The sequence below is a fragment of the Sorex fumeus genome, unplaced genomic scaffold, assembly GCF_029834395.1.
Source record: "Sorex fumeus unplaced genomic scaffold, SorFum_2.1 ptg000078l, whole genome shotgun sequence".
NCBI lineage: Eukaryota > Metazoa > Chordata > Mammalia > Eulipotyphla > Soricidae > Sorex > Sorex fumeus.
This window is the reverse complement of record NW_026606135.1, coordinates 7370352-7383825: the sequence shown is the minus strand read 5'-3', so window position 1 is coordinate 7383825 and position 13474 is coordinate 7370352. Positions and strand designations below refer to the sequence as shown.

The 13474-nt window shown below is 39.4% G+C and overlaps 1 protein-coding gene across 2 annotated transcripts; it reads right to left on the bottom strand.

The window, feature by feature from the left end:
• Positions 1-5275: 5275 nt before the first annotated feature.
• ZNF32 (zinc finger protein 32) lies at positions 5276-11203 on the bottom strand. Of its 2 annotated transcripts, none has more exons than XM_056130385.1 (3): positions 11106-11203; positions 8766-8905; positions 5276-7690 (listed from the first exon to the last, which is right to left on the bottom strand). In XM_056130385.1, exons 2-3 carry the CDS (start codon positions 8833-8835, stop codon positions 6897-6899), a joined length of 864 nt encoding a protein of 287 aa, XP_055986360.1. In that variant the 5' UTR covers positions 8836-8905; positions 11106-11203; the 3' UTR covers positions 5276-6896. The 2 variants fall into 2 exon arrangements, with proteins under 2 accessions (XP_055986360.1, XP_055986361.1); XM_056130386.1 differs by having other exon boundaries at positions 5276-7648.
• Between the last annotated feature and the right edge of the window lie 2271 nt (positions 11204-13474).

The window sequence follows — 13474 nt, the reverse complement described above, 5'->3', positions numbered from 1 at the left end:
ATCAATGTCAACTTTCCTCCACTAGTGTAATTCCTTGTGTTCTTTAAATAACAATGCTTTTAACTTCCTTACATTTAAAACCCTAGTTCTTTATCTTTTGTCCTGTTATTATTTCCTAGCAAGAACCTAAGGGATGAGTTAATTTTACGTAACCTACAGCTGTGTGGAACAAAACATTATTGTTACCCTTGTTCAGTTATTGTTTTCAGTATTTCAACATAGAGGACATTTACATTTTTCAAGTTTTCTTTCTTCCCAGGAGTACTGATTTAAAGCAAAGATGTTAATTTGACAGCAAAACAATTCTGAGAATATGTTCTGCAAGAGGGGAAAAGTATCATGATAGAAAGAGGACTGGGCCAGGAAAGCAGATATGCCACAAAGGAGAAACACTACAAATGTAAAGAATGTGAAAAATCTTCAAATATAATTCTTTGTTCATTAGCCACCAGAGAAATCAGACTGGTGAAAAACACCATAAATGAATGTGGAATAACTTGCATGAGAACCTCATCCCTTTTGAATCATCACAAAATTTATATAGTCATACAACCTTAAATTGAATATGGGAAGTTCCTTAAGCATTCAATACTTTGTTTTTTCTTTTTCAGTTTTGTTCCCACACCTGGAGGTGCTCAGGGCTTACTTATGGTTCTGAGCTTAGGGATCACTTATAGTGAGGGTTTGGGGACCATATGTAGTATAGGGGATCAAATCCAGGTCAGCCACATGCAAGGCAAGAGCCCTTCTTTATGATCTCTCAAACTCCTAACAAAATACTTGTTAATCAAAAAATTTATCCTAAAGATAAACTCACAAGCACAAAGATAATGGGAAACTTTCAGAAAGCACGTTATTCTTTTAAGTCACCACAGAATTCACACCGGTAAGAAACCCTATAAATGCAGTGACTGGGAAAGTCCTTGCCCAGAATTCAGTTCTTATTCCCAGAAAATACATAATCAAGATAAGTTTTTAAATATGTGGGAAAGCGTCTGGGACAACTCAATCTTGTTAGAACATCAGAAAGTTCATCCTATGAGAAACCACATCACTTTAAAGATTGTTGAAAGCATTTAGGAAGAACTCAACTCTTCTAGGACATCAGAGATTTCATATTGGAGAAAAAAAACCCACTGTAATAAATGTGGAAAACTCTTCTGGCAGTTTTGGCCTTATTGAAAATAATTCATATTGAAGAAAAACCTTATCAAAGTAATGAATGTAGAAAGGCTTTTCCTCAGAAATCAATGCATAAACAACATGAGAAAAATCTTAACCAAGAACGATCAGATATAGTTAGTGTGGTAAATTATGCAGAATATCTTTTCACTAGGGCTGGAGCGATAGCACAGCGGTAGGGCATTTGCCTTGCACGCAGCCAACATGGCCGACCCGAGTTCGATTCCTCCACCCCTCTTGGAGAGCCCGGCAAGCTACCGAGAGTATCTTGCCCGCACGGCAGAGCCTGGCAAGCTCCCCGTGACGTATTTGATATGCCAGACACAGTAACAACAAAGTCTCCAATGGAGACGGTACTGGGCCCGCTCGAGCAAATCGATGATCAACGGGAGGGCCTTTACCTTTACCTTTTATCTTTTCACCATCAGAGAGGAGATACTCAATATTTAACAAAGATATCCTTTGTTTCTCTATTCTAGAGAACTTATTTACTTTTATTGAATCACTGTGAGGTACAGTTCCAAAGCTTTCATGATTGAGTTTCAGTCATACAATGATCCGAACACCCATCCCTCCGCTAGTGTATATTTCTCACCCCCAATGTCCCCAGTATCCTTCCACCACCCCCACCCCCCCACCCCCCACCTCTATGGCAGGCATTTTTCTTTTTATTCTCTAGAGAATTTCTTACTTAAAAGAACATTCACTATGGAACCAGAGAAATTAAATAGAAAATTAGGCACATGTCTTGCATGCAGCCAATTCCAGTTCAATTCCTGGTAGCAAATATACTCCCCTGAGCTCAGGAGTAAGCCCTGATCACCACCAGGTGTGGCCCAAAAGCAAACACAAAAGAATATTCATTGTAGTGGATTTTGTACTAGTTAAGTAATTAAAAAATCCAAATACCAAACATTATGGAAATAGTTACTCTAGATTAATATGCAGCAAGTGAAAAGAAGCTACTAGAGCTCCATATACAGCTATGAAAATAGTTCTACTATATCTTGAGTTAGAGACATATGTTGCAGAAAATATTCTTTATCGGAGTGGAGGGCCAGGGGCATAGCTAGGGGTGCTCAGGACTTATTCCAGACTCTGCATTCAGGAATAACTCCTGACAGGTTCAGGGGGCATAATGGGGTGCTGGGGATTAAACAAGGGCTGAGTGTGTCCAAGGAAAGAGGCCTATCTGCTGTCCACAGAAAACATCTCATGTTTAAGAAATTAATGTATTTTTATGTGTGTACATCTATTTACTCAAACTAGAAAAATTAAAAGTCAAAGTTTAATAATTGTTAGATTCAAGAAGTGCTGAAGAGATAGCACATTAGTAAGATGCTTATCTCACATCCAGCCAAATCAGGTTCAATCCCCTTCACCCCATATGGCCCCCTGAGCTCAGCCAGGAGTAAGACTTGAATACTGTTAAATGCAACCCCAAAACAAAAATGAAAAAGTGTGGTATTGATATGATATAGTGAAATTTTTATTTTATCCATTTTTTATATTGTTAAATCAGGCCTATAGTCACATACCACTATAGTTTAAAATCACTTATTTTCATTAATCTGGAAATTCATAAGCCATAAAACTCTCATGTACAAACTAAAAAGAAATTGTATGAAATTCCATAATGCTAAAACTGTCACACTGTGTTAAAACACTAAGCATTTTAGTTGGAGAAATATAACCACATCAAATATAACAAATTATGTCTAAAGTGCATAAAAAGTTCTTAAAATTACATGAGAAAAATGAAACCCCACTTCAGATCTCAGATATGAAAATAAACAGTTGCAAAAAAAAGAAAATTTAAATGGTCAAAGTTACTAGCTCACAAGAACTGGTCTAGAGAACTGAACTTACCACAGTGAGGGTCCAGGGGACGAAGGTAAGGACATTGAGATAATAGTGGAGGGAAGTGGAAGTTGGTGAAACAAAACATTATGTAACTCATAATGTATTTTTATGTGTGTACATCTATTTACTCAAACTAGAAAAATTAAAAGTCAAAGTTTAATAATTGTTGCCTCAAGTAAAATTAAACCAAAAATGACTTAAAAGAGAAACATGAACTAATCAGAATTTTCCACCTGTTTAACAAATTAGTGAAATGGAAAATATTCAATGCTTCCACAGATATTTTTATGTGTTTATGTACACATATGTACATATACACATGTTTATCCTTTGGAATTAAGTTAGTAGTCATTTAATACTTAACAAGTTAGATTTTTATGAACTGACAAAGAGGTCCAAGACATTAGGTGGTAGAAAAAATTAAATTTAGGGCCAGAGAGACAGGAAAGCAGGTAAGGGCTTACTTTGCATGTGGTTAACCTGGGTTCTATACCCATCGCCCTAAATGGTTGCCCCTCAGAAGTAATCCCCAAGCACAGAGCCAGGTGAAAGAGCTGAGTACCTCTGGGAGTGACTCAAAACCAAAACCAAAAAAGCTAAATTTACATGTGTGATCATTCTCATATTTCTGATGCTTAGTACTGATCTGAGATCAGACGAAATAGAGATCAGGCTGGAGCAATACACAGCGGTAGGGCGTTTGCCTTGTGTGCAGCTAGCCTGGCTGAGCTGGGTTCGATTCCTCCGCCCCTCTTGGAGAGCCCGGCAAACTACTGAGAGTATCTCGCCCGCACGGCAAAGCCTGGTAAGGTACCCGTGATATATTCAATATGCCAAATACAATAACAAGTCTCACGGTGGAGAAGTTACTTGTCCCACTAGAGCAAATCGACGAACAATGGGAGGACAGTGCAGTGCTACAGTACTGATCTGAATCCTCTTACAAATTTGGTAGCTGCTGTCATTGCCTGAAACTTCAGCTAGGGCTGTTGACAGGAATATCTACACATGGCCTTTTTATCTGGTTGCCAGGGCTTCTTCACAGAATGATGGCAGAGTTCCAAAGCTGATGTCCCAAGAGAAGCATGCACGGAACTAGTGTTATCCTCTGAAATTATAGTACCACTTTATATGTAGTCTATGACTTATCCAAATTCAAGTGATGGGGTGGCATAAATAAACCATATTTCTTCATGAGAGCACTATCAGAATTACATAGGAAACAGATCAATGGGAGATATTATGACCAGCTTGGAAAATTTAATCTACTACCGGAATAAGATATAACCAATACCAAGGATGGGGTAGATATTTTGCAAGAAAGATAGTGGGTTATGAAATTAAATCTAAAATTTTTATGGCAAAAAAATAAATAAAATAATATTTTTATGGCATAGCATTTAGTAATGTTTTGAGGTCAGAGAACAATATAAAGCAATGTAGCACTGTCCTCCTGTTGTTCTCGATTTGCTGGAACAGGCACCAGAAACGTCTCCATTGTGAGACTTTGTTGTTACTGTGTTTGGCATATTGAATACGCCATGGGGAGCTTGCCAGGCTCTGTCACATGGGTGGGATACTCTCTGTAGCTTGCAGCGCTCTCCGAGAGGGATGGAGGAATTGAACCCGGGTTGGCCACGTGCAAAGCAAATGCCCTACCAGCAGTGCTATTGCTCCAGCCCAGAGAACAATATATACTTTGCATAATTTTAAAGACTACTAGGAACTTATAAATATACACATATACACACATGTGTATGTGCAATATATTGTTAGCTATTTAAAATATTACCAGAAAGAAAAGTTCAGAAAAAGATTATTATACTGGTGCATTCTAGTACAGAAGTTGTCTGCCTTACATGTGGTCAACCACGGTTCACTCCCTGATACCACAGGGTCTCCTGAGTATCTCCAGATACAGCTTTGGAGGCCACAGAGCACCTTTAGGTTGTGATTCTAGTGGCGTCACGTGAGTGCTGCCCAAGTGGCTAAGTAGCCACTGCCATTACAAAGGCCTGAGATACAACATATATTCAGGCTTTCACATTGAAGCACTGGCTGATTGGCCAAGATTAACTGAAAGGAATCCTTAGGCCTCTAGGTCACCACTTGGGATCCCCTTCCGACCACCACCACCACCACACACACACACACACACACACACACACACACACACACAAGCCTGTTACTCAGTGAAATACTAGCAAATCATAATCAGTGACACATAATAAAAGGATCATACACCATAGTCAAGATTTATTCCTGGGATACCAGGGTGATTAAACATATTAAAATCACTAGTGTAATACACCACTTTAATAGCATAAAGGATAATTATATGATCATCTCAATAGATACAGAAAAAGCATTTGAAAAAATTCAAATGCATTTTATAATAAAAACTAAACAATTTAAGAAGGAATGTACCTCAACATAATAAAGGTCATATGTTAAGCCTATACTTAACTTACTCAACTTTCAACAGGAAAGCATTTCCTTTAAGATCAGGAACAAGAAGGAGGATTCCCACTCTACACTTTTGTTCAGAACTGAAGTATTAGCCAGAACAATTGGGTAATAAGAGGAATTAAAGGAACCCAAAATGGGAAGGAGAAAGGAAACTTGTTATTCTGATGTTTTAAAGAATCTTATGCAAAATTGTGTACACTGTTTTAATTTTTTTTTGGAATATATCAAGGTGAACCTGTTGCTGCATGATAAAGCTATGTCTGAAAGTTCAAGAAGCTTGAAAACTGTTATCCAGAATGGCACTTTATATTCCCACAGCAATGTATTTCCTCCACATTATCTTCCAACACTGGGTACTCAGTTCCCCCCACCCCCGTACAATTTAGAGTTGAGAACCACTATACAATACTTACCACCAATGTCAAAACATTTTCATCAACTAAGAAATAAATCTCATAATAGTTAAAAAGTGGAAATAGCCTAATGTTCATTAATTGTTGAATTGATAGGTAATATGTGATATATCCATATCATAGATTATTATTCAGCCAGAAAAGGAATGAAATACTGATGCATGCTACAACCTGGATGGATCTTAAAACATTGCCTTAGTAAAATAAGTTACATATTATAGAAATAATTTTATATGAAATATCCAGAGAAGACAGATATGCATAAACATAATAATTTTATAGTTCCAAGGAGCAAAGGTTAGCAATAGAGAATTACAAGTGAAAATTAGGATTGTTGATGTTATGGAAGTGTTTTCAGAATAGGTTCTAGTACTACATCTATCTAATGACAACTGATAAAGTCTGTAAATCTTATTTATAAATACTACATCTAGGAATATATTTTAAAATAACTATACAAAGATATAATATGCAACACTATAACAAACATTCAGAAAATAATACTGATCAACAGAGGACTTTGTAAATAAATGATGAAATTTCTCTTAATTCAAGTAGCTCTAAGTAATGCACTGTAGGAGAAATTCTAGGCCGTGGTTTGCAATAAAAAAAAAATACTGAGTATGTAAAAAATAAAATGTGATAAAGAGGTCAACTAAAAATTTTAAACTTGTATCTACTATCTACAGAAAAACTTTCACAAGCATATATTAGGTTGATGGAAACATCTTATGCAATTAGATAAAAAAAATCCCTAAAATTATGAGATATGCATAAAATTGATAATAAACAAGAAATTTATTTTTTATATTCATTTGGGGGAAAGGAGAAGAGTCAGTTTGCCCTAACCAATGGTAGTCTTTCTAAAAGAGTATTCTTTCATTCCATTGATTGGACAGATATCTTCATCTCATTTTAAAGAAGTTTATACTCTTAATTCATAAAGCAAATCTCCTTTGAAGAGAGTTGTCAAAGAGTGAGCCTTTGAGAGCAGCTTCGTTGGTGTACAGCCAGACTCCCTCTTTGAGTGAAGCTTTTCCCGCATTGTCCACACAGATAGGGTGTCTCTCCTGTGTGGACTTTTCCATGTAGAACACAATTCCCCCTGGTGTGGAAACTCTTCCTGCACTGTGCACAGGCATATGGTTTCAAGCCTGTGTGGACTCTGATGTGTACAATTAAGCTTCCTTTCTGACTGAAGGCTTTTCCACACTGATCACATCTATAGGGCTTCTCACCACTGTGAACTCTTCTATGAACAGCAAGATTACTTTGATTCCTGAAGCTTCTCTGACAAATGGCACACTCATAGGGTTTCTGTCCAGTGTGTAGTCTTTCATGAACAGCCAGACTACCCCGTTGACTAAAGCTTTTCCCACACTCCTTGCACTGGTAGGGTTTCTCTCCTGTGTGTATTCTTTGATGTGTAACAAGATTGCCTTTGGCCCTGAAGCTTTTTCCACAGTGAGTGCACTCAAAGGGCTTTTGACCAGTGTGGATTCTTTCATGTAATGTTAGACTACCTTTTTGCCTGAAGGATTTTCCACATTCCTGGCACTCATAGACCCTCTGTCTCACTCCAGGTGAATCTTCCTGCAATGCCTTAGAATCTGGGGATTTTTGTTCCAGCCTCTCTCTTCTGAAAGAATTCTGGAAATCCCAGCTTGAGGATCCTGTGGCCTCAGAGTGATCATATTTGTGGTGTGCTTCTGTCATCACATCTGGTAAAATGAGAGGGAAGTCATGTAAGATGCACCAATATGCTGAGTGAGAAGAATAGGGAAAAAAGAAACAATGCTTTGAGCACTATGTGCCAGACATTATACTATGAATATGCATAGAAAATTTATACCTGAAAAAAAAAACTTACGATACTATTACAGACAAGGAAACTACAGCATAAGGAGATTATCAAAGGTTTTAAAAGCTAAGGGTTGAGGTGTGATTCAAACACAGGCATATATTTAACTTAGTGACTCAAAAAAGTCTTGTGAGGGAGACAAGATTATCTTCATTTTGCAGATAAGAAAATAGTGCTCTCCCACTCCAAGATGAAGAAATGTATCTGAATTATATATACTCTCCCTTTGACTCTGAAAGGTGTGAATCCACATTTTTGTAGAGGCTAAAGTTTTACTATTGTGTAATTTCTCCATTAAGAAAAAGTATAAAAGTAGTTAAAAGACTTAAGAAACCAAGGTAAAGAAGAGGTTCTCAAACTTAGCTTCATTAGCTTCATAAGAAATTTACTGCTATGAAAGACCACCCTCCTGATAGTGAAGTAAGCTACATGATATATAAAAATGTTGAAGAACTACTTCCACTGTTCACAGATTAGTACAAATTGCTACAATATTTAAAAACTAAACACAGTAGTTTCTTCTCTGATTTACAGACAGGTTCAAGGAAGTTAAGCAATTGTGCTATATGTTAAAGCTGCTTATTTCCTCAGAAACTATCTATACTATCTCCAAAACTTGTATTTTGTTCTACTTCTACTGTTACTTATTTTCTTCTTTTTTGTTTTTGGGTTACATCCAGGGATACTCAGCAATTACTCCTGGCTCTGTACTCAGAAATTATCCTGGAACTGCTCGGGGGAACACATGGAATGCCAGGGATCAAACCCGGGTTGGCCACATGCAAGGCAAGAGCCCTACCCACCGTACTATCTCTCAGGCATCTTCTATTGTATTCCAACTCCCTTTAAACACCATAAATGGTAAATTCTGCCAATGAATGACTTCTCTGCTTCATCAGCGTGCCTACCAGGACTGAGAACAGGGACAATGAATATGGCCAACTGAGGGCATTCCAGCAAGCAACCAACTCACTCACTGAAAAATGCTACATTCTGGGCATATCTTCCATGACAATCCAGCAGGGTAGCTGTTGGAAATCCAAACATGTCCACTCCTGCTGTGTGATCTTAATCACCACCTCTTCATATGATTCTTCCATGTGCTGTTCTTGAACACCTGAGGAAACCAAACAACAAAAAACAAGAAAGGGGAGGAAAAATTGGTGAGAAGGATAAAATAGATTGGAAAGGGTGTGATTAAGTGAAGAAAATTAGTATTGCTAATTGTGCATTACCTACAATGGAACTGAAAAATGGAATTTAAAAGTATACAAAGGAGTCCAGAAAGAAGTATAACATGGGTAAGTAGAAGGCACATAATCACATACATCTTCTTGCTGATCCTAGAAGATGGACACTTCTTTTTGTATCTTAGCCTTAGCATGCTTTTTCGCTGAAATATTCCACAACCTTTCCTCCACATAAATTTTTATTTTATTCTCAGAGCCTCCAAATTAACTTCAAATATAAAATACAACAAGCATTTCAGCCTTCATGACTCGTTTATGATGGGAAATAGTTACAGTTTTCCTCTCCAGTTCCCTCAAATTTTACAAGACAAGATATTTTATATCTTACATTTGAGCACTTCTTAGGAGGCTTCAAATGTATAACCACTCCTCTCATATCTAAGATAATGAAAATTCCAATATGAGGAAGTATATATACTTTTCAATTCTTGGAAAAGGCTTAGAACTCTATCAAGCTCAAAAACTCTTAGAAACTTGCTCAGATTCTGAGAGTCTGCAAGGAGTCACTGTGAAGCAAACGTTAAAGTTCAATGCTTTCCAGATATAAAGTTATTAGACAATTCTTGGGTTACTTGAACTGAAAAAACGGTGGAAATTCTTATCAAATGAAACACTGGAATAGGGCTTTATGAGACTTCTGGATTCAAGAATCTTTCTCCAATTGTTTTTTTAAAAAATATTCTGTTGTGTAGGACCCTACTTATCAAATTATTATACTTTATACAGTGATTCAGTGTAAAATCTTTGTGTCCCGTTAATATGTTCCACAAAAATGCTGACCTCTTTAATCTAATGAAATAGCAGTGCAAAGATCCATTCATTTTACTTAACCTAAGCAAACACCTGGTCTCCATTACATATTCTGCTACAAGTTGTAATCAGAGAGGCATTCCAAACTCTTATTTGGAGAATACAGATTGGACTCCGATTTGGAATACAAATTACAAAAGTATCATCGCTCAAAAGTCCCAGGTCACTGCAGAGCACCACTTGAAATTCAGGGTGTTTCTGCTCCACAACTGCATATCCACCAGGAGGCAGTGAAAAGATGTGGCACCTGCTGGCCTGAATCAGGCATCCAGCAAATTGTTGGCTCTAAACAAATGGGTAGGATTTGTATTTTCTCCACAAACAGTGAGATCTTCAACAAGTAGCTTAGCTCAGGTATCTCAGCGAGTTTCTTGACTGAAAAAGGGCAAACTTGTTTTTCTCATGTAGAGCACAAGTCTGAGAATTTGGGGAAAGTGGCTTCACAATGAAACAACTGATCATAGACCTTTTCGGTTTTTGGAAAAAAAACCGAAAAGGTCTTAATTAGGCCATGAAAGACTCCAGGTGTTTGCTTTCGCTCTCCCCCACTTCTCCTGTGTCTGTCGTTGGCCAAAGCCCCAACTCTACTTCCTCACTTACTAGAAACACTGATCACACTGTCAGACGTGTAGCTTCTGGGAGGAATGAAAGAAGGAAACGTGACAGATACCTGATGAACTAGAGATTTAGGGCCTAAAGTTGACAAAGGTCAGAAGGAGATGACAGGAAGGGGTAAAAACATTGCTGCCTCGGGTCACCTCAGGGGATAGTTGCAGGATCAGGAGACTTTGGGTGGGGGTTATTTTTGTCACGGACTTAAACCCAGTTTCTCCTCTCTGCCATGCACCCTCCCTTGAGAAGACGCATCTCCCTTGTCCATCTTCTGACACCACTGCACAGGCCCCAGGGCGCACCTGCCTGGGGCCACCTCGTCCCTCTTCGCGGGGTGGGGGTCCGGGGGGGGGGTGCCCATTCTTTCCCCATGCCCTGCCCTGCAGAGCCGCTGTCCGAGGGGCTCCTGCTCCCCGCGGCGGCCTGTCATCTCCCACCTAGGGGCCCCGAGGCCCGTCTCAGCTGCCCCCTCAGTCCAGAGGGACGCTGTACTGTGGGCCGCAGACCTTTCCCCTCGCGACTGGCCTCCCTCGGGGCCCACGCCCTCCAGGCCCAGCTCGGGGTCACGGAGGGCTAGGGGCGGCGACCTGCCGGCGCGGCCCCGCCTCACCCGGGCGCAGTGACCCGGCCAGCGGCCCCACTCACCGCAGCGGCGCGCGCCCGCAGACAGACAAAGGCCAGAGTCGAGCCCGCCGCGGCGCCGGCGCGAGCAGACCGGACTACAACTCCCAGGAGGCTCTGCGCGACCCCGCCCGTCGGACACAAGATCTCGGCGGCTCCGGCTTTGCAGAGCACTGTGGGAAATGTAGTTCAGAGACGCGCCCAGCTTCCCGGACTGGAGGGTGTGGCGCTCTCTGGCGCTGACGACGCAGACCTATATATATAGCGAGACCGAGGCGGATGTAGCGCGAGGGCCATAGGCAAGGCGACTCGTGAAACGTGGAACGGGGAGTCTCGGGAAGCCCCTTGTCAGGGCTCCTCAGTCCTTGTAGGAAGGACTTCGTGGGAGTCAAATTTAGCGAAAAAATTAGTTGAAGAATGTCTGGAATTAGTTAAAGTACTCAGCTTCTCCAAGAGTCTTAACGTGTTTTCTGTCAGTTGGGTGCTGAAGCAAGAGGCAAGTCTTTCTGGCAAATCTTGTGAGGAAAGGATAATTTTTGACACTCAGGTAGGAGGATGTCTGTGTGTATTGGAGAGTTGTTCCCTTCTGGCATCAGAAGTACTCGCCCCAGAAATAATGGGTCAGGCTTTAGAACGGTACAGCTTGTACCTCAACTCCACCACTGACAGCATCTCTAAGACTGCCCTGTGTTATTATTCCCCAGGACTGGGGTAGTTATTTTGTCTGAAGATAACACAGCACGTACACTCCTAGAAGTCACTCCAGTAGTTCATTCAGTTGAGGTAAGAATGATGCAGATGACAGGACAAATTCTGATCACACTGTGAAAAGTATACGATAAAACTTTGGTGGGAAAGGGTGGCGTTTTTTTTTCTCAAAGGGGAAAAAAATCTTAATGGATTCCCTTGAGGTGTTTCAGGAAAGCAGAGCTGTTGAGTAGACAACTAGGGAGAAAATGGTTAAGACTGGAATTGATGAGACCCAGTTCTATATAGACAGCAGTCCTTACCCATATCCTGTATGGAGCAGCACCCATTAACCATTAACCAGCACCCATTAACTTCAGAAGAGGGCAAGCAACAGGATGAGGGTATAAGCAGAGTGGAATCAAAAGATTTGTAAAGAAATATTCCTTGACTTCCCATGCATTCAAAATATTGAGTAAAGACAGATAATTCAGCAAATGGTGCTTTGACAAAGGGCTAAATTAATTGGGAAAGAAATACAGTTAGATGTTTTCCTAACTTCTTTGCCAAGATAGCTTTCTACAAAGCAAACATAAAACCCAGCTCCATTGAAGGCCCAGAAGAACAGATGATTAATATTTCTATGATCTTATAATAGCGTAGATTGTGTTGATCAAGGCAGGAACAGTAATGACTGAGAATGCTGGATTTGATTGCATCTCAATCCAGTACTTAGGTGTACCAAACAAATCACTACATGAAGTTAACACATAATAAGCTAGGAGGATGTTAATAACTATCTCATAAACACTGTCTGTCCTCCCGTTGTTCATTGATATGTTTGAGTGGGCTCAGTAACGTCTCCATTGTGAGACTTCTTGTTACTGTGTTTGGCATACTGAATACTCTCAGTAGCTTGCCAGGCTCTCTGAGAGGGGCAGAGGGATCGAACCTGGCTCGGCCAGGCTTGCTGTGCGCAAGGCAAACGCCCAACCGCTGTGCTATCTGGCTAGTCAGAAAGTGAGTGGTCGCAAGGTCAACCTAAAGTCAACCTGCAGCAAACTATAAAATAAACTATCATATAAAAAAATAAAAATCAATAAGAATAAAAATAGAAATTTTGCAAAGAATGAAAGACAAAAAAAACAGGTTTTCATTTTATAAAATGTCAATTGAAACCAAGCAAAACCAAATTCTAATTACTAATGGAGACTAGAATGTTTTCATTTTTATATAAATGACAATAATCCTGATTATGCATTTTGATATGTGTGAAAAAGTCCTAAAAGTATACATATTCCTTTTAGATGTTTTCCAAAGGAGGAAAAAGTCAGACAATTATATCAAAATTATGAAGTGAAAGATGCATTATCTATATAACTGAAGGAATTTAATAACTTGGAATGGATTTACACTTACTTTGAAGGTACTGACTACCTCAAAACCTTCATAAGAAATTATGATGCTTTCAGAAAGCCCAAGACTTCATCTATTGCCCTGATTTTGAACAAACTCTGGGTTCACATGATAGGATATTCAAATGTAAGACCTTATATGAACATCACATCATGCCATACCAATGTGTTTTAATAATTATTCATATTCTTTCGATAAAAACTATACAAGTAGCTTTATTTTTTATTTCTATGTTTGATTTTTGGTACAGCCTCCCCACTGGTGCTGGTGGCTCTCAAGGATACCTCAGG